The sequence below is a fragment of the Dryas octopetala genome, chromosome 3 (assembly GCF_963921425.1).
Source record: "Dryas octopetala chromosome 3, drDryOcto1.1, whole genome shotgun sequence".
Taxonomy (NCBI): Eukaryota; Viridiplantae; Streptophyta; class Magnoliopsida; order Rosales; family Rosaceae; genus Dryas; species Dryas octopetala.
This window is the reverse complement of record NC_141368.1, coordinates 28,385,796-28,411,030: the sequence shown is the minus strand read 5'-3', so window position 1 is coordinate 28,411,030 and position 25,235 is coordinate 28,385,796. Positions and strand designations below refer to the sequence as shown.

General features: G+C 37.3%; 1 protein-coding gene and 1 pseudogene across 3 annotated transcripts; one reads left to right on the top strand and one right to left on the bottom strand.

The window, feature by feature from the left end:
* Nucleotides 1-932: 932 nt before the first annotated feature.
* LOC147292271 (uncharacterized) lies at nucleotides 933-2,400 on the top strand (annotated as a pseudogene).
* A 4,712-nt stretch (nucleotides 2,401-7,112) lies between these two features.
* Nucleotides 7,113-21,162, bottom strand: XIF (myosin-like protein XIF). Of its 3 annotated transcripts, XM_086234995.1 has the most exons (40): nucleotides 21,068-21,162; nucleotides 20,820-20,948; nucleotides 17,727-17,870; nucleotides 17,464-17,609; nucleotides 17,197-17,353; nucleotides 17,018-17,076; nucleotides 16,745-16,904; nucleotides 16,455-16,604; nucleotides 16,234-16,370; nucleotides 15,991-16,137; nucleotides 15,607-15,708; nucleotides 15,439-15,496; nucleotides 15,259-15,360; nucleotides 15,146-15,183; nucleotides 14,676-14,802; nucleotides 14,430-14,600; nucleotides 14,213-14,344; nucleotides 13,924-14,030; nucleotides 13,268-13,328; nucleotides 12,983-13,160; nucleotides 12,666-12,871; nucleotides 12,256-12,375; nucleotides 12,029-12,127; nucleotides 11,375-11,590; nucleotides 10,697-10,836; nucleotides 10,430-10,531; nucleotides 9,966-10,074; nucleotides 9,844-9,876; nucleotides 9,677-9,736; nucleotides 9,415-9,585; nucleotides 9,163-9,318; nucleotides 8,883-9,089; nucleotides 8,659-8,808; nucleotides 8,497-8,567; nucleotides 8,285-8,384; nucleotides 8,137-8,193; nucleotides 7,981-8,037; nucleotides 7,728-7,808; nucleotides 7,542-7,624; nucleotides 7,113-7,454 (listed from the first exon to the last, which is right to left on the bottom strand). In XM_086234995.1, exons 1-40 carry the CDS (start codon nucleotides 21,068-21,070, stop codon nucleotides 7,331-7,333), a joined length of 4,650 nt encoding a protein of 1,549 aa, XP_086091121.1. In that variant the 5' UTR covers nucleotides 21,071-21,162; the 3' UTR covers nucleotides 7,113-7,330. The 3 variants fall into 3 exon arrangements, with proteins under 3 accessions (XP_086091121.1, XP_086091122.1, XP_086091123.1); XM_086234996.1 differs by lacking the exon at nucleotides 9,844-9,876; XM_086234997.1 differs by lacking the exons at nucleotides 7,113-7,454; nucleotides 7,542-7,624; nucleotides 7,728-7,808; ... (3 more) ...; nucleotides 8,497-8,567; nucleotides 8,659-8,808 and having other exon boundaries at nucleotides 8,919-9,089; nucleotides 9,428-9,585.
* Nucleotides 21,163-25,235: the final 4,073 nt, after the last annotated feature.

Below are 25,235 nucleotides of genomic sequence, written 5' to 3'. Positions count from 1 at the left end.
TGCATTGGGTTATTGCAAGTGATGGCGCGAGGTTGAGGTGCGAATGGTTTGTGTATCAACCATAAGTGAAACGGCTTGTATGGCGGGATGGTTGGTTGGGTTAGCTTCGAAAGATGCTATTAGATAACTTCAAAGGTGTGGCATGATGCATGTTGTTAAACTCATGCTTCGTGGGTAGAGCTAAGCAATGAATGTTTGGGACGGCTTCAAAGTTAAAGGATAGGTTTTATGATAAGCTTTGAAGACAAGTAGGGCGTAGCCGAGGCTCTCGCGTGTGTTGCTAGTTTATGATGTCGTCACAATACCCTTACATGTTGGATTGGTTACACCATGTGGCCGTGTATCGGTCACACCTAATTATTTTTCCATGTTTTGTTATCACTGCCAGGTGCTAGTGTTGTGTTGCTGGCAGGCCATATTAATTTCGAGATAGCAACTGACTGATCACTCTATCAGTCCATTACCATTCAAACCCAACCTAAAGCCCAATATGCCTTGTGACCATTGTGAGGAATATACTAAAAGCTCAAGATAGTTCCTCTCGGCCTTGATATTTTGTCTTATCTAAATCCTATAGTTGTACTTGCGTCTACATGTAATAAGGCCAGTTGCCCCTTTCTTTCCTTGAATTTAAATCCCCAAAAGGTCATCTTTTGATAGAGAATGTGTTAAGAATCGTTGACTTAGCTGTATTATAGGATGAGCTTGATATACGGTTGTAATTAAAGTTATTTAGCTGTATTTGTTATTTCCTTAATTATAGAGCTAGAATGTTGGATTGGTTAGACACGCTTGTATAAATCTCTTTGTCAAAGTAATGAAAATTATTCTGGTGTAATATCGTTTTCCAAAATTTACATGGTATCAGAGCAGGGTTTAACCATAACTTTAAACTCTAGTCGCCGTAACTTTTCTTTCTTGCCGCTGTAGCCATGGGAGATTCAACTTCATTAGGAGGCAAAAATGATGCTTCTGATCCTTTCTTTATTCACCATTCCGATCATCTAGGAATGGCTCTTGTTAAACTTCTCAATGGAAATAATTATTCGACATGGTGTCGTTCTATGCGTATCTCCCTAAGCACAAAAAATAAATTAGGGTTTGTGAATGGAACAATCAAAATTCCTACCAGGAAGGCTAAGCCCGAGCAAGTTGAAGTTTGGCAGCGCTGCAATGAACCAGACATTGCTGAAAGTTTGTTGTACTCTGTCACCACACAAGAAATTTAGGAGGACCTTCAAGAGCGTTTTTCCCAACTCAATGCTCATCGAATCTTTGAAATAAAACATACCATAGCTTCTCTTTCACATGAGTAGATGTCTGTCGCTGTTTATTATACAAAGATGAAGAGTTTGTGGGATGAGTTGTCTTCCTACAGCGATGTCCCTTCTTGTACTTGTGGTGTCATAAAGAAACATGTCGAGCAAGAAGAAAGAAACGCGCTAATGCAATTTCTTATGGGACTTAACGAATCTTATAGTGCAATACGTGGGCAACTCTTGCTCATGCAACCTTTACCTACTTTGCGTAAGGCCTACTCTTCGATTTCTCAGGAAGAAAAGAAAAAAGAATTAGGTTCTTCTCGTAGTTCCATTGAACCAGCAGCCATGGCAATCCGTCATGACCAGAAACTCGTCAACTTCAACAATTCTGGTCGAAAACCTTTGCACTGCATTCATTGTGATCACGACTATCACACCATTGAAACCTGTTATAAGTTGAACGGCTATCCACCAGGGCATTGTCTACATAAGCCCAACAATCCTATGGGAGGCCGCAACAAAGGTGGAGAAGGTACTAGGTCTGCCAATCATGTGAGTTCTTTTTCAACCTTACAAGAGATCCAAGCAGCCATGCCTACTCTGTCTAAGAGTCAGTGTCAACATTCAGGCTATAATGAGTGATGCGACTCAACATCAGCCCATTCCCTCAGTTAATGCTGTTGTTAACCAATATTCAAGTATCTCTAAACCTTTTGTTGATCTCAAATGAATACTCGATAGTGGAGCTACAAATCATATTACCTCAGCTCCACATTTACTTATAGAGAAAGTTCACAATTCCTCTATTCCACCAGTGGTACTACCAATTAAGTGGGGAAATAGCAAAATCACTTATATTGGAACTCCTCCTCTTAATTCTTCTTTTTTCTTAAGAGATGTTTTGTGTGTGCCAACATTTAAGGTCAATCTCATATCTGTGAGTTGCCTCACGAAGGATTTACATTGCTTAGTAAATTTTTTTCCCTCTTGGTGTATTTTGCAGGACTTGGAGACGAGGATGACGATTGGTTTGGTTAAGCGGCGTGATGGACTCTATTTCCTGGTGGCACTGGCTTCTACTCAGACACCTCTGCTGGCTTCTGATCGGACACCTATTACATCCACTCATCCTTCCTGACACCAAGCCACCATTTCTGCTGACTTATGGCATCGTTGCTTGGGTCACCTTTCTCCTGCTCGTTTACAATTTTTAGGAAAAACATTAAATTGTTCCTCTAGTTTGAATAATGTTTGTGAAGTTTGTCATTTGGCTAAACAAACACGTTTTCTAGTTGCTAATAGTTCCATTTCCTCTTCAAAACCTTTTTCGCTTATTCATTGTGATATTTAGGGACTTAACAATGTCTCTTCTATTTATGGGGCACGTTATTTCCTAACTATTGTTGATGATTTTTCTCGTTTTACTTGGGTGTTTCTTATGCATCATAAACATGAAACACAAGGGTTACTCAAATCTTTTTTTTTTTTCCATGGTGCAAACACAATTCAATACCACCATTCAAACTATTCGTGTGGACAATGGGGGAGAGTTTTCTTCCTTACGAGATTTTTTCAAGGATCAAGGGACTTTGTACCAACATACTTGTGTCTACACACCCCAACAAAATGGTGTCGTAGAACGCAAGCATCGCCATATCCTTGGAAATGCTTGTGCCCTACGTTTTCAAGCACATCTTCCATTTCAATTTTGGGGTGAATGTGTTCTTACGGCTGTTCATCTAATTAATAGACTTCCCACACTACTTTTATCCAAAAAGACACCTTTTGACAGGTTATACAACAAATCACCTCTATACAACCACCTCTGGGTTTTTGGTTGTCTTGCCTATGCCACTATAGTCCATCCACACCTAAAATTTGATCCACGGGCTTTAAAGGCCGTTTTCCATGGTTATCCACTCGGACAAAAGGCCTACAAACTGTATGACTTGACCACAAAAAAATTCTTTTCCAGTATGGACGTCATTTTTCATGAGGATGTTTTCCTATATGCCCAACACCAAGCTTCACCCAACACCATATCATCCTCCATCCCTTTGCCACAACCTGGTACTATACCCATACATGGTGAGTTTGTGGTGCCACTTACCCCTGATACTCCGGCTGTCCTTCCCTCACCAGAGCCATCCGATACTCTGGCATCTTTGCCTTCTTCATCTACTAGTCCAGTGCCACATGGTGCGCCTCTTCCCGTCTCATCTCCTGTTCATCCTCCACACCGATCAAACCGCATCCTTGTCGCTCCTAGCCGTCTCAAGGACTTTGTTTGTTATAGTGTTATGCTATCTCCTTCCACCCAATCGGATTCTTCTTCTGCAAGTTCCTCACAAGGTACACGATTTTTGCTGAGTAATTTTGTTTCCTATCATCGGTTTTCACTTGCTCATCTTACGTTTGTGCATAACATTAGTCGGCATCTAGAGCCTATTCTTATACAGAAGCTGCCTCTGATTCGCATTGGCAGTAAGCCATGCTTTCTGAACTCCAGGCTTTGGAACTCAACAAAACTTGGACTCTCATGTCTCTACCCTCCGACAAGGTACCCATTGGCTATAAGTGGGTTTACAAAATAAAACATCGTTTTGACGGTTCAATTGAGCGCTATAAAGCTCGCTTGGTTGCCAAAGGTTACACTCAGATAAAGGGAGTTGATTACCATGATACTTTTTCTTCACTGCTAAGTTGATTACAGTTCGTTGCCTTTTTGCCATTGCTGCTGCTCACTCAAGGTCTCTTCATCAACTCGACATCCACAATGCTTTCCTTCATGGGGATCTCCATGAGGAAATATATATGATGCCGCCTCCTGGTCTTCAGCAATAGGGGGAGAATCTAGTTCGTCGCCTCAACAAGTCACTGTACGGTCTCAAGCAAGCTTCACGCCAATGGTTTGCCAAATTCTCCGAGGCTATACAAGCTGCTTTTTTTTATTCAATCTAAAGTTGATTACTCTCTATTCACTTGTAAAAGAGGGAAGTCCTTCACTGCTCTCTTAATTTATGTTGATGATATACTGATTACAGGGAATAATTTGGCTACTATCAACTCTCTCAAGCGTTTCCTTCATACCCGATTTCGTATCAAGGACCTTGGAGATCTTAAATTTTTTTTGGGCATTGAAGTGTCTCGCTCCAAGAAAGGTATTTGTATATCACAAAGGAAATACACTCTGGATATTCTAAAAGATGGAGGTATGTTGGGTGCACAACCAGTTTGTTTCCCTATGGAACAAAATTTGAAATTACCAGACATTGGTGAATTTCTTGCAGACCCAACAAAATATAGAAGACTGGTGGGCCATCTTATCTATTTGACCATTATCAAACCCGATGTGACATATGACGTGCACGTACTCAGAAAGTTTATGCATGCGCCGAGAAAGCCACATTGGGAAGCAGCACTTCGTGTCTTGCGGTATCTTAAGAATACTCTAGGATAAGGTCTCTTCTTTCTAGCCCAAAGTTCTTTGAAACTAAGAGCTTATTGCGATTCTGATTGGGCTGGCTGTCCAACCACAAGACGATCAACAACTGGGTATTGTGTTTTTTTGGGGAACTCATTGGTTTCTTGGAGGACAAAGGGACATAAAACCATTTCTCTTTCATTAGCAGAAGTCGAGTATAGAGCCATGGCGTGTACATGTTGCGAACTGTCATGGTTACGGAGCTTATTGCAAGATTTGCAATTGCCTCATTCTGAGGCTACAATGTTGCATTGTAACAATCAGGCTGCTTTGCATATAGCTGCCAATCTTGTTTTTCATGAGAGAACAAGGCATATTGAAATGAATTATCACTTCATTAGAGACAAAATTGAAGATGGTTCAGTTGTCACCAAGTATGTTACTTCATCCCAGCAGGTAGCAGATGTGTTCACCAAACAGCTGGGTAAAGATGCTTTCATTGGTATGATAAACAAGTTGGGAGTTCTTGACATCCACTCTCCAACTTGAGGGGGAATGTTGAGAATCGTTGACTTAGCTGTATTATAGGATAAACTTGATATACGGTTGTAATTAAAGTTATTTAGTTGTATTTTTTATTTCCTTAATTATAGAGCTAGAATGTAGGATCGGTTAAACATGCTTGTATAAATCTCTTTGTCCAAGTAATGAAAATTATTTTGGTGCATGTTGATGCAAATTTTCGTAAGAGAGATGCAACAACTTAGAAGGGATGATCTGGCTGATCTGAAGCCCTGCTGGATAATGAAGTGGATGTTGAACCGAGATCTTCCTGCACGAACACAAGATCAAAGGAGATGGACCGGCGTGGTACCAGCCAAATACACTCCGATGATGAAATCAGTGAAATGTATTTGGAGGTGTCTGTGTAAGGACAAGGAAGAACAAGGAAGAACATGTGATGAACTTGGGAGAATGAGGAAGAACAAGGTAAGATCTCCTGAGTTTATTCTCAGCAAGTAGGGGATCTTCTGATAGGCTTTTTGGTGAGTGAAGTTGTGTATTAGATGATCCTTATTTTTGTGTATATAAGTCAGCTTATATAGGCAGAGGAAATGGTGAAGGGTAAGTTACCTGCATGAGGGGGAAGGGTTGAGAAGAGGCCACGCGTTGGGTCATGAATAGTGGCATGCACAGCTACCCACCTCCTTTACATCTAATGCTGCAAGGAAGAACAAGGAAGAACATGTGATGAACTTGGGAGAATGAGGAAGAACAAGGTAAGATCTCCTTGGTTTATTCTCAGCAAGTAGGGGATCTTCTGATAGGCTTTTAGGTGAGTGAAGTTGTGTATTAGATGATCTTTATTATTGTGTATATAAGTCAGCTTATATAGGCAGAGGAAATGGTGAAGGGTAAGTTACCTGCATGAGGGGGAAGGGTTGAGAAGAGGCCACGCGTTGGGTCATGAATAGTGGCATGCACAGCTACCCACCTCCTTTACATCTAATGCTGCATTGAATGCAAAGATGGAAGATCAAGTGATATGCCCTAATAGTCATGACTGTGAGCTGGGAAGTCTCATATGTCAGAGAGCCATGTCTAAGATATTCGAGTGAGGCGGTTCGTCCTGACTCCAATCTTCTAGAATGGCGGTGGATCCGAGCCGAACCGATCACAGATATTATATATGCGGGTATAAAATATGTCTGCGTTCGGATCGGACATGGATGGACTAGTTCGGACTGGCTAGACATATGACATGGTAGTCACCATCCGACGATAATCCGTTCGTCTGAGAAGATAATCACCATAAGTCGAGCCGAACCGAATTGTGATAACTAAGAAAAGATGAACACTCAATTCTTAAGAGATCCTCAGATCGGGTTGGATCGGATATGGAGATCCGCCGAGATGAGCCGATCCGAACTAGCAATGAAATTGTGTCGAGCTGGAATGATGATGTGGAGGTCCAAGTCTGACCGTTGAAAAGTCAAAGTTTAAGGTTGGATCTGACTTGCCACGTGTCGATCCATTATTAGTTGTTAAATCCATGTGGATTTATACACAAACAGTGCAAATCGTTTTCCAAACTTTACAGAATGAAATAGTTTTCCTTTCTTTTGCATAGTTTTTGCCCATTAAAATTATTTTCTTTATTGCTAAGTCCCTACCAGCAACCTCAAGTAAATGAGTGCTGTAAAAATAAAATTGATAAACTATAGATACAACAGCTATAGTTGCGCTATAGATGGAGTTGCCGAGCAATCTGCAGCTGTAGATTCGCTGACGCACACACCCGACAAGCACAGAAAATGTCGTTGTGTTATTTTGTTGTCCATGTTCTTTTGAGTAACAAATCAAACTTGCGTCATTTTGGGTAATTTCAAGAACTCTTAAGCCCTTAAGTAATCAATTAAAAAAAAAAGACTGCTTTTAGTTCTTGTCTTTTGTACAAATTGCACTTTCCAATAGCTCGTTGCAACAACCATGCATTAATTTAAATAAAAAAAAAATTGCAAGACCTAAATTCTATTAATAGAAAAAATTATTATATCTCTTTCCCAGAAAGCAAAAGCAAATGGAAATGTAGTTGGTTTTTCCAATCTTTGAATGTGTGAATTTAGAAGAGAATAAAGTAGGCTCAATCTGTTTGTTGCCACAGGAAATGGAAGTCAGACCTTTGGCGGAGGATGGCTGGCGGATTCACATCAGATAGGTTGATAGCATCGAAGGATCTGAACATCTCTTCCATTGAGAAAGGTATACTGCAAATTAATTTTGAAATGCTTCAGTTAAGTTGTTTTACGTACCATGCTAGTACGAAGTTTAGAAGTTAATGACTAATATATTACCTGGAATCCACGTCTAGCAGAAAAGAATTATTGGGCATGTTGATTGAATCCTCTGCCATCAGCACTCTCATTTTGGCAATGACCTAATGCAACAAGTACCCGGAAAGAGAAAGACAATGGTAACACTTACAACTCAAGTAGTACCAAACAGAGATGCATGCAGAACCATATTCAATGAATACTCACGTCTGAAGATAATCCCTGGGCTCCATATTTATCATCCCAGAACATTGTTCCAATGCGATATATTTGTGGGATGCTCAGTATCTGATTATTGAAGTGAACAACGAAATTAACAAAAGTCCTTAGTTCAACTCTATTGGAATTCCTTCTGAAATAACTTTACAAAAGGGATTTTAATCTCCAAAATGAAAGAGTAAAGAGGAGAACTAAAACAAAGAAATTTCTTTCCTATGATATTAAAGACTAGTTGAGTTACCGGACATAATTCATTTGTGATTTCATCCAATGATTTCTGAGCTTTTTGGTGCAAAACCTGCACAAATGAAGAATATTTATATGCATAAAATTATTTAAAGAAAAGGGAAAAAGATATTGGCTTGGTGATGTGAGCTCAAAAGTCAAAAGAACAAACCAAAAATCCTAAAGCCTGCCTTATGTGTTGAACCTCATCCCAGGACGACCCAGAAAACTGTAAAAGTAGAAAAATAAATAAGTACATAACATTTTCTCCTTTCCTCCTTGTTGTCTTGGCATTGGTTAGACACAGACAGTTATCTTGCCTGATCTGTTACTTTGAGACACCACTGTTCCAATTCAAGCAAACCTGCTTTTAGAAATTCTCCATTGCTAAATGAACAGCACTCACGGCGAAGCAATAAGCTGCCAGACCGAGGATTATTTATTAGGACTTGTTATGCGCTAAAATAAAGTTTTGATCCCACTAAATTGTTTAAAGCATTAAGTGGCTGGATATATTTCAAACTCTGCTTACCTGTTAAAGAGCTGGACATTGATGAATGAGAAAACTTGACTAAAGATTTTCCTTGTGATCATGGGAGAGACCTGAAGTTGCAGCAGTTAGTTGACTATAAGAATTCATTACACTGAAATGTATTATCTGGACAAGCATCTAGAAAAGTATATTTAGGCTTACATGATTTGCAGACAAAATACCCAAGGTATGATCTAACTTCTTGACAATACTTTGCCAATGCATGTTTGATGCTTGTTGTTTTGCTATTATATTTGAATGGATAGTTTTAGATGACCCTCGTATAGATCTTGCCCTTGCAGATCTCGGTGCCTGTTGATGTTAATTAAGAATTTAGTCATGGTGCAATTTGTCATGTCATATTCTTGCTCATATAATATGCTCACCTGAATGCACAAATTCAAGAATGGGCTAATCTCTTTCTTTAGACTATCACGGATGATCCCATATATTTTCTCAACATATGCAGTTAGATGTTGCTTGAATAATAATGCTGGGTACTTAGCATCCACTTTTAATTGCTCGTTTGGCTTTCCCACCATTCCACTGTAGCCACTTGAAACTCCCAGGCTCATCGAAGATGAATGAAAACCCTGGAATTGTATGTCGAGCTTTACGTTTCACATGATTTTCAATGCACCAAAGAATTAGTTTATGAAAGCTTACATGTGCCATTCTACCAAATATGGTACCAGGGGAAGTTCGGTTACGATGTGAAGCTGAATTAGGTGCTTTGTTTGCTTTGAGTGTACTTTGTAGAAGAAATAGAAGAGTAGAAGTTGTTGAAAGCCAATATGCCAGACCACTGATGTTGTTTTGACTCTTCAAGAACATTTCACATTTAGATTGAGTTAATCAAATAAATACCTAACATATGCATCCAGTTGATCATTTCTAATATATTTGTTTGAAGGCTACCTCTATAATATACCGAATTTTGTGGATAATCCTGTCAAAAATACTTGTTTTCTCTGCTTCAAAGGATCTCCACAGAAGGAGTGCTTTGTACACAATACAGGCAGTGACAGGTCTGTTCTTGTCAAATTGCTTATCTTCCATAAGGCACTTAACAAGCACATCAACATTTTCCTGTTTATAGAGTTCAGGAAAATATACATAGTTGTATTCAGTTATGGAAGAAGCATTTCTTTTAATTTCGTATTCCAAACTTTCTAAATACCTGCTGTCTATCTGTGAGGGATCTTTGTTTAGTAAGGTGGGATACAATAGGATCTGAATCCTGAAAGCATATGTTCACTCATTAGGTTGATTATAACACATGAAAACTTATTTAGTGATTTGAACCATTTTATTTGCAACGCATTTATTCAAGAAAGTTGGAAATACTTTGGTCTGAAGCTCTTCCCCTTTCTCAAAACTCTGCGCCATCATGGAATGTGATTAACAAATAAGCAAGTAATTTTACTGAAAAAAAAGAAGAAGAAAAAAGGTGATATAAAGGACTATACCTTAAGTTGTGGCTGAACCATTTCTGAAGTAGCTTTCTGCCCTATAACTACAGCCTTGTTGCGGAGGAAATCATTTTCTGACTCCAATTCTGCAATCTTACTCTTCAGGCTGGACAAACACAAATACTTAAGAATTATACTTGATGGCTGATTGGATATCTTTATAACTTTGCTCAAATAATTTCCCGGTTGATTATATAAGGTTCTACTAGCAAATAAGCAGTTGCTTGCGAGCACTGATTCTATTAAATGTCAATGGTCATTTTACTTTATTAGAATTGTCTATTACTTTGATTGTTGAGTATGTTCATGTCAAAACAAACTCTAGTGCTATGACAAGGCAACGATTTATATTTTTCTCCATTTGCAAAAAGGTTGTTCAAGCATAAGATAGTAAAAACTAAAAATTATAGATGTCTAAGATTTCACCTAGTGAAAAGTTTAACTAGATTTCACATTCTTACATTCTTAGTTCTTCAAAGAGGTCCTCATTTGTTGATGCAACCAGAGCCTGTTGGCGTAGCACCTGATTTTCAGATTCGAGATTGGACAAGTTCAATTCCAACCTGATTAAGAAAGATCTAGTTAGTCAACCACAGTTTACCAGACCAAAAAAAAATGTCTACCACAGTTTTTGATGATAATTCGTGACCAATTTCTCAGCTTTGATAACAAAAATAAAAAAAGAAATTTACAGGACAATAAAAAAAAGAAGTAATATACAGGACTACCTTTCAATAGTCCCTTGAAGCTGTGTTTCTTTCAGCTGTGCTTCTTCTGCCTCTTTATGCCTTGCTTTGCTTTCTTTGTCAACTTGAGAGTAATTTACCTCAAATTCCTCAATATTCTTCTTCAGCTCACTTACCTCACCCTAACATTCAGAATCTATATTAGTCAACTGTGACAATATATACCAGTTGCCAATGTAACACACACACACACACACACATTTCTCTCCATTTGCATATGTGATGTAGGACAACACAAGGTGGCCGGGTTACAGCCTATGATAGTTTTCATTCATCCAAGATCGTATTTGTTTTACGACAGATAGAATCCTATATTATGTACCAGAAGATAGAATCTTATATTGACTCTTTCTCTTATTCCTTTATTGTCTTTTTTCCTTGAACGACTCTCACACTACAATGGACATTTCTCTTTGGGCCAAAAAAGGCCACATTGTCAGACACTTAGACTTCAGCCAACAAGCTTAGCTTTGGCCTTTCAAAGAGGATATTTATTTACTAACCTAGTTGTTTCTACGTACTGTATCAATATTTCACAGGAATAGTTCATATATCCATAATTCCTTGGTATACAATGACGACAATTTCATACTAATTTGGTTTTCCATTCAATTGATATGAAAAAAATACATCCTAGGAAGCTAAGTTGTAAGGTATTACCTCTAGTTCTTCATTGTGATTTTTCAGTATTTCTAGCTTGGTGTAGTCAACAACTGGCACCTCTTTGATGACTGGTGGCGCTTGTTCAATAGCTAATTTTGCTGCTTCTTTCTCATGGATGATTGTGGCATGGGCTTCATCTAATTGTCGTTGCATTTCATTCAAAGTGTTTTGTAACTTTGCAATTTCTTGCCCTTTAGTTTCTTCAAGATCGATCTGCAAGAAATTGTTTGTATATTACGTGTATCAATTTGATTATATACTCAGCATCAAGGTTTGACATTCCTCCAACCACTCTCTTGATAGTAAATTTCAAACTCAACATGACTAAATATTCTTTGATAAACTTACCCAAGTAATAATTGATTCCAAATAAATCATACCATAACAAAGGGAAAAAAAAACGTTTTTAGTGTATGTGTTTTACCTCAAAAACAGATTTGGTTCATGTAGTTTCAAAACTTCACATTTGGACCAAATATGTTTTCAGAGTAGATCACAGGGACCAAAATAGTTTTTTACTCCATAACAAATGCAATACCACGTTTGTTATTCATTGTATCACTTGGCCTTATCAAATTATTAGTGTGCTATAGATCACTAATAGGCGGATACTGCTTATATTTGTTAACCAACTTGGTAGAGAATATATACCCTCAAGTGCTTTTCAAATTCCAGTCTCCATGCTAGCTCTTCAACACGCTTCTCCAGCTTGTCCTTAGCTGCCTTAAGCGCCCCTGTTTCTCGCGCATCCTGCATCAGGGAATTTTTCTCTTTTCACCTTTCCTATGCATTAATTTTGATATCTTGTTTTCTTGAAATAGTGAAATGCTAATAACAGATTGATTATAAGTAAATTTATATAAAGAAGTGAAGCTCACCATCCTAAGCTTTCTAAGCTCCTTCCTTGCTACCCTTGATCTCCAAAGACATTGAAGAGTTAGAGTTGCCTTTTTCTGCTGTTTATATGCAGAAAGAGCTTCGAATCTTCGCCAATTAGTCTGTAAGAAGAAAGATTGATAGCATTAGTAATATTATCAGCTTGGAGTTATTTAATACAGAAAAATTCATTTTTCTAGAAGAAAGAAACTTCGAATAATAAAAACTGAAACAATACGTACAAACTGTCGACAAGTTGTCCACCTCTAAATACAGAGCTGCAGAAAAAGAAAAAACATCCTATCCATCCTCTACTTTTACGTTTTTAATTGTCCCAAAGATGCCAAAAAATTCTCTATGTATCGCCAAAATTTAAGTTTATGTAGATTGTCGGATCCAGAGCATTTATGACCTGAATAATGTTTGCAGCCTTGGTTGTTCTCTTGTGTCGATAACCATTTCGGGCTGCCATAGCTAGTAACCCAGTTTGGATGACTATTGCTGCTGCCTGTAATTTCGTGTAGCATTTTCTTGCTGTGTGAGCTCGTAGTTGTTTTTGTATTCGGATTGAAGCAGCTTCCCTTCTCATCTGTTCATACAGCTTACGTGCAAGTTGTGCTATTTGAGAAAGAGGTGAGAGAAAAACCATGTTATTCCAACCTTCAAATTTGTACTCTGTTACTTTCGAATGTCATGCACTGTAGAATTATATAAGGAAACACAAATAACCTCTCCAAATTTTCTGCATATGAATTGTAGCCCTTCGCAGGGTAATGAATCCCTTTCTGGTTAGATGCGTTCGGATTTGCCTTTGAATGCATCTGGCAGCATTAGCCAAAACTTCAGTTCTTCGTGCATCTAGTTCAGCCATCTGACCAGCTCTAAGAAATACCTTTGATTTTCCAATCTGTAATACAGCATTTGTGAGAAACTTTTGCATAACACAAAACAAAATTGGGGGAGAATGAATGCTAATGCGACTTGTTTTACACCATATAATTAGTCTAGGCTAACCTGATATCCCTTCAGGCCCATCCTGTCACAGATGGCAATACATGCTGATTTTTCATTAGATCTGCACATGAGAAAGAAGTAACTATCAAGGCTGTGTATGCGTTAAATGGTCCTTTCCTTCTGTACTAATCAAAGATGAAGATAGATATATGGCACTCATATGTTCTAGATAAACAGTCATTCATAGATAGGCATGTGAGTTTTGCTAGACAACCACTGGACTTCAAAAATTTAAGTTTAAGGAATTTGCCAACAATGTATGCCAAGCCATCACCTTCCCTCACATGCAGCCCCATTATGCACTTGGAGAGGAAGAGAGGTGCAGGCATAGAGAAATATAAATGTACAACCTCATCTTGCATCTTGCAAAATAACATTTAAGAGGGGAATGAAAATTGAAGATTTTGAACTCGAAACTCCTACAACTAGAGGTCTGATAAGACAATCATTGGACCCCATAAGTTCAAACGACCAAGGAATGAGACAAAAATGTATATCAAGACAACATGGATATCTTTGTAAAATCAAGGCATGAAGTTCCATGTGAAAATGCTGTCATCCCAGCCTTGACTTTGAGGTCCAGTTTTCATTTCAACGTAATGAAGCTAAAACTGAGAAATAGAAAACCAAATGATACATATGCCTGTAACTTATACCCATCCAGCACATCAGGAGCCAACATTCCAAAGCGGTCAAGGAACTCATCAAATGCTCTTTTTGTAGGATATCCAGCACAACTAATCCTTATAGCCTCTAGCACACCCTGTACAAGTACCATTGGAGAAACATAATTAATTTAAGCAACTTCAACACGTCACGGTTGCTGCCTTAGCCCCCTTCCCACTGCTGGAAAGCTCCCTTTAGGGAGTTTCTCTCTTATATAACTTTAAAAAACCTCAAATATAGGGCAAATATATTCTGTGAGCAGAGTGAAACTTTACTCACCCCACATCTCAACTGGTTTAAAACATTGACATTCTCAAAAATTCCAGGCTTCAAAACTGTATTGGGCTTAACGCATCTGATATAATGTGGTTCTGTTGTGTTTAGTGTCTCCATTAAAGCTTGTAGTTGTTGCTGCATGTCAATTTTGATTCAGGAGCAAGTTGAGTCTTCAGAGTTTTCAGAATCAAATAGTACCCTTTATGTAAATATGGATTACCTTGAAACGGGTACCTATGGAAGAGAACTTGGATTGCTTTGATATCTCCTCAGGTAGTGGAGGGAATAGATTTGCAACAAATGAGCACTTGGAGGCGTCTAAGAGAGCTTGATGTTCTGCGACTACATAGTCCTTGTTTTTATCAAGAAAGTGGTCTGCTTGGTATGTGACCTGTTGACCAGAACGCTAAACAAAGAGAAACCAAAACTTTTTTCCTTTTAACTAGGAGTTCAAGAATTTTCTTACATCTCCGGCATAGTGGTTAATTGTGAAGTCTGTTCGAGCAAGTTTTGGCTTGCTGAAGCGCTTGTGTCCTTTATATGTCTGATACATCTTTTGTGCAAATGTCTCGTGGGTTGACTTGGGAAACATACTGCAGAAAAAGTGAACTTGTTCATATATGCACAGACTCAACAGTGATGATATATAGTTCTCACATTTTTTAGATGATTTTTCTTTGATTTTCACAGGTTGAAGCAGTGTGAGACTAACTGTTTTTTCTAAAAACAGGGAACAAGTAAATATCTATTATCTTTATCTGAGCTACCATGTAACATCCTGCTGAGTGAAGTTCCAAACTTAATTGTCTTAAATAATATTATAATTAATTAGCTTAGATTTAGGTACTAAGGTAATCATATTCTTAGGTAGATGAGTTTATTGTTTGTAAGTGATAAGATATCAATGGTATCACGAGTGTGAAAATTATTACATACCAGGCTTCATCAAGAAGAGCAATTATGCCCCCAGGTTTCTGCAAGCAAGGACATATTGTTATTTCAAAATTTTACACAAACTTTGTTATAACAAGCTATATGAAAATTCATACCTTCTCAATAAGATCCAAAACATCCTGGTTATCTACAAATTCTACATAGCTCCAGTTTATTTCATCCCTTGTGTACTCTTCTTGCTCCATCTTGAATACATGCTGCAGTGGAAAGATGCTTATCAAATAAATAATCTCTGTTTAAATATGTTTAAACTGTATCTCGAAATGCTATCCTACCTGATTAAAATGTTGTTGCAGCTTTTCATTTGTTAGGTTGATACATAGCTGCTCGAAACTAGCAAATCAAGCATTAGGTTAGGTCTTTATTTCAAAATGTAAAAAATAAAAATAAAAATTTCAATCAGTAAAACTTTTACTTCTGTTAAGTTTATCATTTCTATGTACCTGTTGATCTTGAAGCTTTCAAAACCATATATATCAAGGACTCCAATTAAGCTTGCTGCATTTGGATCCTGACCAATTGAACTGTTTATCTTATCCACAATCCTGCAATAGATTAGGAACCAGTAGCTGTAATTAATCCTTATATAGTCCGGTAAGTTTAGGCAAGAATATGATATTAGAGATCGATGTTGGTTCAAAGAAACTTGCAGACTACACGAGTTTTGTGATTGCTGTGTTGGACTGGTATCACATTCCTGTGCAACAAAATCCTGGCTGAAAAGTTGATAAGATTTTTAACTTTCATACTGAGCACTTGTTGCTCCCATCCTGGATGGCTATACTAATCACTTGCGCTGGATACAATGGATAAGTCTATTTACTTACCAATCAAATAGTCGGGAGTACACAGTCTTTGCCAGGGCATCACGACTTAAGGTAGCTGAGGCTGGGTCCAGTGGTTTTGTAATGTTACCATCAGGAGTCACTATGACGCGCTTGCAAAGCGAATCTTCTAAAGCCTTCTCATCACACCTGAAGGGAAACATGTTGGAAGACATTAGGAGGGCATCATTAAAAACTAGTTGAGAAACTTCATTTAGGTCTTTCAAAATTGATCAAAGTTCTAACATGAGTAGCTCTGCAGCTGTTTGGAGATGATAGCATGATTGTTCATCTTTTAATTTGGAAGAATCAACTTCCTTCCCCTTGATGAAGTCAATGTTCCCGAGATGGAGAATAGCAGCAACCACTCGGAATATGGCATCCTACAGAAGGAACTTCTCTGTTAATTTTAGATATGGTTAGAGGAAATTGTCAAATTGTAGTTGTATTGATGCTAGGCTCCATACCTGCTCTTCCTGGCTGATTCCTACAACATCCATGGCATTTCTAGTTTCCAAATACTCTCTTGCATCATCTACATTTGCTACTTCATAGCAGTAGGATTGATTAAGATAGTGAAAAGTTCTTGGGTCCCCTAACTTGTACTTGATGACATCCTGTCATAGAGCATTTGTCAACCATGCGTACAAGAAACATACACACAGTATGACTAAGATTTGAAAAGAGACCATTACCCTATATATATGTGCACAAATTTTCTAGTTATAGTATGTAGTTAATGCATTTAGGTAGTTACCTCTGGTGGTGCCGCACAAAGCATGTAAAAACAATGGTAATTTCTCTCTGGGTCAGAGACTTGGCAAACACGTGACCTTTCAAGAAGATATGTACGGATTGCGGCTCCAGAGATTTTCCAGTGCTTATCAAATTGGATCTCTACAAATTTACCAAAACGACTGGTACAAGCGCCACCTTTTATAAGTTTAAAGAGAAAAGGGAAAGATAATAGTAAAAAGGGATAAGAGAAATGTATCTAGCTAGTAGAAGAAAGAGTTGACATATATTTCACCTTGAATTGTTGTTTTTGACAGTTTTGGCATTCCCAAATGCCTCCAAGACTGGGTTGGACTGAGGAAGTGGAAACATTACACTTCATAACTAAGTCAAAACGTAATCACATAATATAAATTATATAATATAAGAACTCAACTCTCCCACATGAGTGGGTCATTTTCCTATTAAACTCACCTCCAAGACCTGTTGTTCAACTGTTCTTCCTTCTGTACCTGATCTGCCCCCCATGAACGCTAGATATCTCATGAGCATTTTTGTTGTCTCTGTTTTACCGGCACCACTCTCCCCACTAACCAGAATTGACTGGCTTTCTTGTTCATTTATCATTGCCCTGGTGTGTGGAACTAGCCATTTAACTATATTTTCTTACCAATATGCAATATCATTAAGCATGGTGTCTGAGATGACATGATGGAACAAAAGTTTGCACTGCTTAAATACCTGTAACAAGTGTCTGCAACAGCAAAAAGGTGTGGACTCAGCTCCCCAAAACCAGCTCCTTTGTACTGCTCCATCATGTGGATGTCATACAAGTGTGGCAGTCTCCGGAATGGATTCACGGCTATTAGAATGTTCCCAGTGTAAGTCTGCTTATGTTATATCATTGGTTGTTAGACAACCAGTTCTTTTTACATCAATATTATCTACTTTCAAAGGCCAATACTTCATTGCATATGTGGTATTCATAAGGTTACTTGACTCACATATATCTCATTGAGAGCAAACCGACAGGATAGGTTATGCAGGACTCCCGGCTCATGGAGGTAAGCCAACTTAGTCATATCGTCAACCCCTGCTGGTGGCGCTTCTGCGTCTTTTGGGTATATTCTGGAAATGTCTGTAACTATCTGAAATTGAAGTAAGTGCTAGCATTAGCCAATATACATACCTTTTATGCAAGTGTACTTGAGACGTCAATACTTTGGAGTTTGGACTTCACACGATCAGAACATTAGAGGTGGTCTGATCACTAAACAATACAAAGAACGTAGTAAATTCAATGCACTTAGATGTTTTGAAAAATATAAAATGTGTGAGATGACATCAGGTCCTTTCTGTTTGAAAGGAATGGTCATGACAATCATCAGCTGGCTAGAGTTTCTTCATCTTCTTTTTGCAGTGGAAAAGCAGCGGATAGTCTTAGCTGGACTATTTGACTCCACGAGCAGGCAAATTAAACTTAACTCACCGTTCAGATTGCTGCAGAGGTGTTTGAATTTAAAGTTGCAAACCGAGATTCAAAAAAGAAAACACACCACACAACAATTTACAATTGAAATAAATAGATAGACAAGAAAAAAATTGGTTTACATATTAAGCATACTGGTTCAGCTTCTTTAAATACCTTGCATAATAATTTTCAGCTTCAGAATGTTCTTTCATGTTCCCCTAATCTCATCTAATCTTCTTTCCATCCATCAATTCTGTTCTGATAATGATTGTAGGTTTATATTTTATGCTAATTCTTTCCAATTCCAGGAGCTCAGGGAAAATCCTATACCATGGGATTTGTGAGAAAGGTCTTTATGCAGTCCAAAGTTTTGCTAGTACCTCTCTCTTGCTCCCACTTCTGTTGCTTACTTGGGGAAACGAGTCTCTCAGTCTCTTTGGCATGACACATTGAGGCATCCCTCCTCCAATTCAGTTCTGCAACATATGCTTGCTTCTGTTTCTAGCCCAGTAGGTTTAAAGGACCTTGGGTCTGTTTGTAAGCATATATTGCCTTCATGGAAAATGTCACAACTTTCTTTTCCAATTTCAAAATCTGTAACTACTTCTCCACTCCAGCTTATTCATAGTGATGTTTGAGCCCTGCTCCAGTTGTACCAGTTTCAGGTTTAAGTACTATATAGTGTTTGCTGACGATTTTAGCAGATATTCTTAGTTTTTTGTCATTTCAAAGCTTATGTTGAGAATCTTTTCTCAACTACTATTAAAGTTTATGTTGAGAATCTTTTCTCAACCCTTTGATCAATAAATCAGATGTTTACTCAGTTTTTTGTCATTTCAAAGCTTATGTTGAGAATCTTTTCTCAACTACTATTAAAGTTTTTCGGTCAGATGGTGGAGCGGAGTTTTGTAATAAACAATTTCAAACCTTATTTCTTTCTTCTGGTATCCAACACCAAAAATCATGCTCCTATACTCCTCAGCAAAATGGAGTGTCTGAGAGGAAACATAGGCATGTTGCTGATGTTAAGTTTGCTACCTTGTAAATTTGTAATAGCTTAGCGGTATTGTTCTACTATTCCGTTTTTACTGTCTTATCAGTTGAATGGTAGATCATCAAATGGCTGAGATCTATTTGTGTAAAACTTCTCTTAGGAGTCTATCTAAGACAAATATCCAATATTAGTTGTTTTAGTGGATCAATTCTAACGACTACTCTATATATAACTCTCTATGTTCTTCTTACTTTCTTTTTATCTAATCTGATGTGATATTCGAATCCAAAAACTGAAACTACCCTCACACTTATGTCTCGAGCCTCTCTTCCTACCAATTTCGGGTACCATGATGCTGCTACTGCAGCATTTTTCATAAACAGAATGCCCTCTTCTGTTCTTTGTGGTCTGTCTCCTTATGAGAAGCTGTTTCATCACAAACCTGAACCCTAAATCCTAAACACAATTTTTTATCATTTGTTATACCCTTGGTTATATGGGCTATTTGTGCTATCATATTGAAAATAGTTGTTTTCGGCAAGTGTACGTTTTTTGATGAATCTGCATTTCCATTTGCTTCCCATATGCCTTCTCACTCTACTTTTGCATCTACTCCTCACTCTCCACCTGATATTGTCAAGGCTTTTACTTCCTTTTCTTCTAGATCCCTCTTCAGTTTCTCCTTCGTCTCCGCAGTTTGCTATTCCTTCCTCTTCCTCTTTTGCTTCGTTTCTCTCTGCTCCGCAGCTTGTTGTTAGGCGTGCAGCAAAAATAAGAGAAGAAAATTGAATTCTTTTTGGGGCCCCACTTTGGTGTTTCTTGCTCCCTACATCACCTTTACTTGTTCCCTACTCCGCTCATACTTGCCCCCCAAGTCTTATACTCTATAAATAGGATTGTTGGGAAACCCTTAGATTGGGGTGTGTACGATTCTTTAGAGAAATTGAGCATTGTGAGCTTTTGGGTGTAATTGGGATTCTCTATTGAGAGATCGGCAGTTAAGATTGTATGTGATAATCAAGATGCATAGAAATTATTAAGTATAGGAAAATAGTTTTATTTGATTTAAGAAGGAAAAGGAGTTTTAACTTTTAAGGGATTTACTTTGTCTGGCGCTCCACCATCGTCAAACGAAATGGCTAATCTGGTGACACTTAGCATGTTTTAGGGGACAACGTTATTCAATAAAAATAAGACAGAAAAGATAACAACCTTAAGATCTTTTTTGTTTACCACGTGGGGTAATGCAATGCTTTTACAAGCATGATAGCAACACATAAGGATCAACAGAGGGTTCATTTCTGGTACTACCTCACTCAGGTCTTAGGTGTTAATTAACTAATAATGTATAAGGCTCAGAAGATGGCTTATATATTTATCTGGACTTTCATGTTCGTTTTCCTTTTCTTTTTCTTTAGATCCAAAATTTTCATATGTATAAAGATGGAGAATCTCTAGATGGTAGCTAGTATATGGTTTGAAATGCATATATAACAAAATTAATGGCTAATGCAATAACAAGATATGGAACCAATTGGAGTTCTCCAGTAAATTAATTGTATAGTAGATGATATTAGGAAAATTGTTAATTTCCAAATTCCAATATTATTGTGGGAGGTAACAGTGGCTTACAGTCTTCCCGTTTGCGGTAATAATGGTGGCATCTCTGCCATGGATTTCTTTGACTTGGCCATCAATCCACGCAACCTCTGAATCCTCTGCCCAAACATGTGATCCAACTATGATGTTTACCGAAGTTCCCTAGATCATCCAACAAAGTAAGAGAAGAAAGACAATTAATTAATATGTTTTCGAGAAAATAGAAAGAGACGCCAGTAAATTAGCATTGAAGAAGAAAATCTCATGACAAGGAAGATTACCATATCTCTCAAAATCTATGTGATATATGATCAAAATTCAAAATGGGAATGAGCAGAAACAGATGAAAGGCATTGTTTGCTGGAGAGAGGGAGAGAGAGAGAGAGAGAGAGAGAGAGAGAAAGATCATAGAGGTACCGTGTTCTTAAAGAATATTAAGGTGGTGGATTGTAATCCTTGAAGGTAGAAAATAATGTTAAAAAGAAATTCAAAAGCAATGGAAATGCCAGTGATACTAACTCACAAAGTAAAAGGTAGAGCAGCTAAGCTAGCCACCTTTTCCTCCCTCCCTGTCCCTCACTTCTCGTCAAACTTTTTTGCTCATTCCAAATAGCTAGGATGCTGACTTGGCAACAACCAAAGCCTATGGTCAATCGCTTAAGCCATACTACTCCAGCTGATACAACCAGGTAGGCAGGTACGAGTGTTTTGTTTTTTTGTTTAATGTCCCTTTGGATCTAAAAGCCCTTAGTTTTATTATCAAAAAGCTTGCTTCTTTAATTTGAACGGTCGTTGCTTAATCTTTTACATGAAAGAAGCTGGCTAGAGATTATTTGTTGTTATATATATATTCATAGATGTATATATGTCTTAAAACAGCTCTAGTAGAGTGAAAAAATCAGCCCACGTTGTTGAGCATTGCTCTTGTCAATTAATTTAGACGCCAAGCAGTGGCATATTATGAGATACCAGATGGCCTTGCCACGAATAAGTGGTAATTGACGTCCACGCATGTTATTGAAGGCCAATTTAGAGAACCTTGTTAATTTTAACAGGAGAAAAAAAAAAAAGAGAGAGAGGGAACCTTGCTGTAGAGCATGGGAGAAATTTATATGTATGGGAAAAATAAAAGAGCGGAAGAGGCCGGGAACGGTGAAATTCTAGTCAGAAGACAACGCATACTAGAATTGCAATCAAACAACCAGGCCAATTCTTTTGGCTGTGGGAACCTGACTGGTTTTGAATATTAAATTTTTTATTTTTTTAATACCTTTCGAAGTGGGCGGTTGGGTGGACAGACCGACAGAGTAAGCAAGAGAATTTTTTTTCGTTGGACGGTTGATGCTGGTGGCAGATTTCTGCCCATGGACCATGGTCTGATGGTCATTGGCACGCGAAAAGGTCCTTAATTTGTTGTATGGTAGGGCCCTGAAAATAAAGAGAAGGTACGTTGCTCTCCACTTTCCAACCAGGCTTTCTTCATCATTCATGTCTTCCCATTTGTCATTCTTTAACGATACCATGTTGAGACTGTTGAGTAATGAGTATCATTAATCATCATTACTCTCGCTTATCAAACCTGTGTCTGATTTACATAGCCACATTGGACTAATAAAATTTGTCTATTAAACTATTTTTCTCAAATTTTTTTCTTATTTATTTCTAACAAATAAAATAGTTATACGATGCACAATCTATATAAAAATGTTTTTATGTATATACAAAATGTGAATCATATATCGCCGTATAGTATTCGAGTTCAAACCAAGTCCTCACAATCCATGTATTGACATATTATTCATATCTTATGAGCAAATTTAATAATTTTAACATTAATTTGTAAAAGCAAAGCAAGCTGTTGAGCTCATTTTATATATAATTTTTATCCCTAAATTCTTACATTTTTGTCTATTTCTTTTAGAAATTTTTAGTGTTTTAATTCTTATTTTTATTATCTAGTCAATTAGTGGGTTTATTAGTTTTAATGTTTTAATGTTTTATTAAGTTTTATTTTATTTTTAAGTAGTGTATTTTTATTTTTGTAGGATGTGAAATGGGAATCCCAAAAGAAATAAAAGAAGAAAATGGCCCAAAATAGAAGAAAATGGAGAAGCCCATATTACCTGGCCCAGCCCAGTGGAAGCCGAACAGCCACTCACCCAGCAAATGGCCCAGCCCGCTTCATCTCTCTCTCTTTCCATCAGCAGCCCGGCCCAGCCCGTGCTCCCTTTCCTTCCGCCCAAATCAAATGATTTGATTAGTATTAGCTCCAGCCAATCACACGACGACACGTGGCCCAGCTGCATCTCTTCTTCTGCCCATCAATTGTTGTTGATTAATCAACCCAGCACCCACTTGGACGATGCCACGTGGCCAGCTATTTCTCTTCCGCCCAGCAGCCGCAATTCCTTCATTTTGATTAATCAAACCCATGTGAGCCGAGCCGCTTCCAAGCTGCCAAACATTGAGCTGCTTCTTCTCTTCTCTCTCCCACCCATTTCAATGCAGCCGGTGCCTCCAAGCCAGTCGCAAGCCGCCTTCTCTTTTCTTCCGCCTCTTCATTAATCTTGCTCTCCTCCATTCATGCGTCGCCACGTGTCCAGACTTCTCCAGCTGATTCCAGATTGTTCCAACGCCTTTTGTGCGTGTGCTGATCCTCATTAGCTGTCACCAGCTCTCCCCCTTTCTGATATTTTATACCCTAAGTTTTGCCTATATAAGGAAACACTCAGCCCCTTTACCACATCTTTTACTCTAGAATTTTAATTTCTGCCTTTTCTAGTATTTCTCCTAGGATTTCTCTCTCAAGCCATTGGGCTATGATATTTGAGAGAGAATAGGAATGTAACTCTCTTACAATAAAATTAATGAAAGTTTAATATTATGTCTCTCTTCTCTCTTCTTCTAATCTTCTATTTACTTTATGCCATTTATTTTATGTAGTTATTTACTTTATTATTAGTAGAGTTATTTATTTTATTGTTCTTTAAATTCCATGTTCATTTACTTCTTTCTTTATTTTTATTTAAGATATAAGAACATGTGTGGTCACTAAACCCCCTTACCAAGGTAAGGGGGAAGCACCATCATAAACATTATTAAATGAGGTATTTATGTTAATTTTTCCCCTTGTTTAAGATTCTACAAGCTCTAGATTTTGATATTAAAATGAGATAGAGATCTTCTTTCACCCATAATGTCATATATTATGGGTTGTTAGATCCTCTTTCCACATTTTAGCTTTATGGTTAATTGTTCTAAACACAAACTTTTTGAACTCTAATTGTTCCTTAGTTTTGGTTCACTTGAGTTGCTTAAAATTTGTACTTTCTAAGCAAAATCAAGATCTACCATATAAATCTTCAATTCATGTGCTTAATTCATTTTCATCTTTGTAAGAGGGCATCAAGTGACTCTTGGGTGCCCTCCTTTTTGGGAAAATTACTAAAAATCTCATTTAATATGTTCATAACTGGTGTGGAACCCTAAACCTTGGTTCTTATACCATTGTTTAGTTTCTAAAACCAAAAAGTTGTTATTTTCTTTTCTAGATTTAATTTTTCAATTCTTGCATCTTTATTTACCTTAATCTCTTTCCATCTACTTTATTTGTTTTTTTTTATAATTTAGTTGCATTTTATTTTAATTTGACTGACAAATTAACAAAATTTTCAAACTAGGTTAGCTTTAAATTAACTTAAGTTTAAGTTTAGTGTATCGTTTTTTTATCACTCCTTGAGGTTTGACCTCGTTAATATACTACTAGACTCGTATATTTGCGAGTAAATAAAATTTTACAACACAAGCAAAAATATACCTGTTAGTGTGTAGCCTCTAAGATTGTTCATCTGCTTGGTTAACATAGTCCTTGTCTCTCTTTAAATTTAAACCATCCATGTACAATCAAACAGCTCATGGTACAGTGGAAAAAAAAAAAAGAAGAGAAAGTACATTTTTGGTTCATGTTCTTTTAATTTTAGAAATTTTAATTTCGTATTTTCATTACGTTTGCAATTAGGTCCAAACTATTAGCTTAATTTATTTTTTAGACGGACATATGACGTGACAACGCATATGAATGAATATTTTAGACATTTCATAATTAATGCAATCTAAATAAAACAATTTAAAAAGTTAAATAAAATATAATTAAAAACAAAAAACAAAAACTTAAATAATTAAGAAAAAAAAGACATGTGTCTAAATGTGATTGGGCAACGTCACTCGATTAAATGAGTTATACTAATAGATTATTTAAAATGTCCAAAATATTCCTGTTACGTCATATTTTTGCCAACAATTTAAACCTAATTAATGATTTGGAGCCAAATGCAAACATAATAAAAGTACGAGACTAAAATTTTCAAAATTGAAAGAACTGAACCAAAGTGAAAACTTCGTTAAAGTACAGGGACTAAAAATGCACTTTGGCAAAAAAAAAAAAAAAAA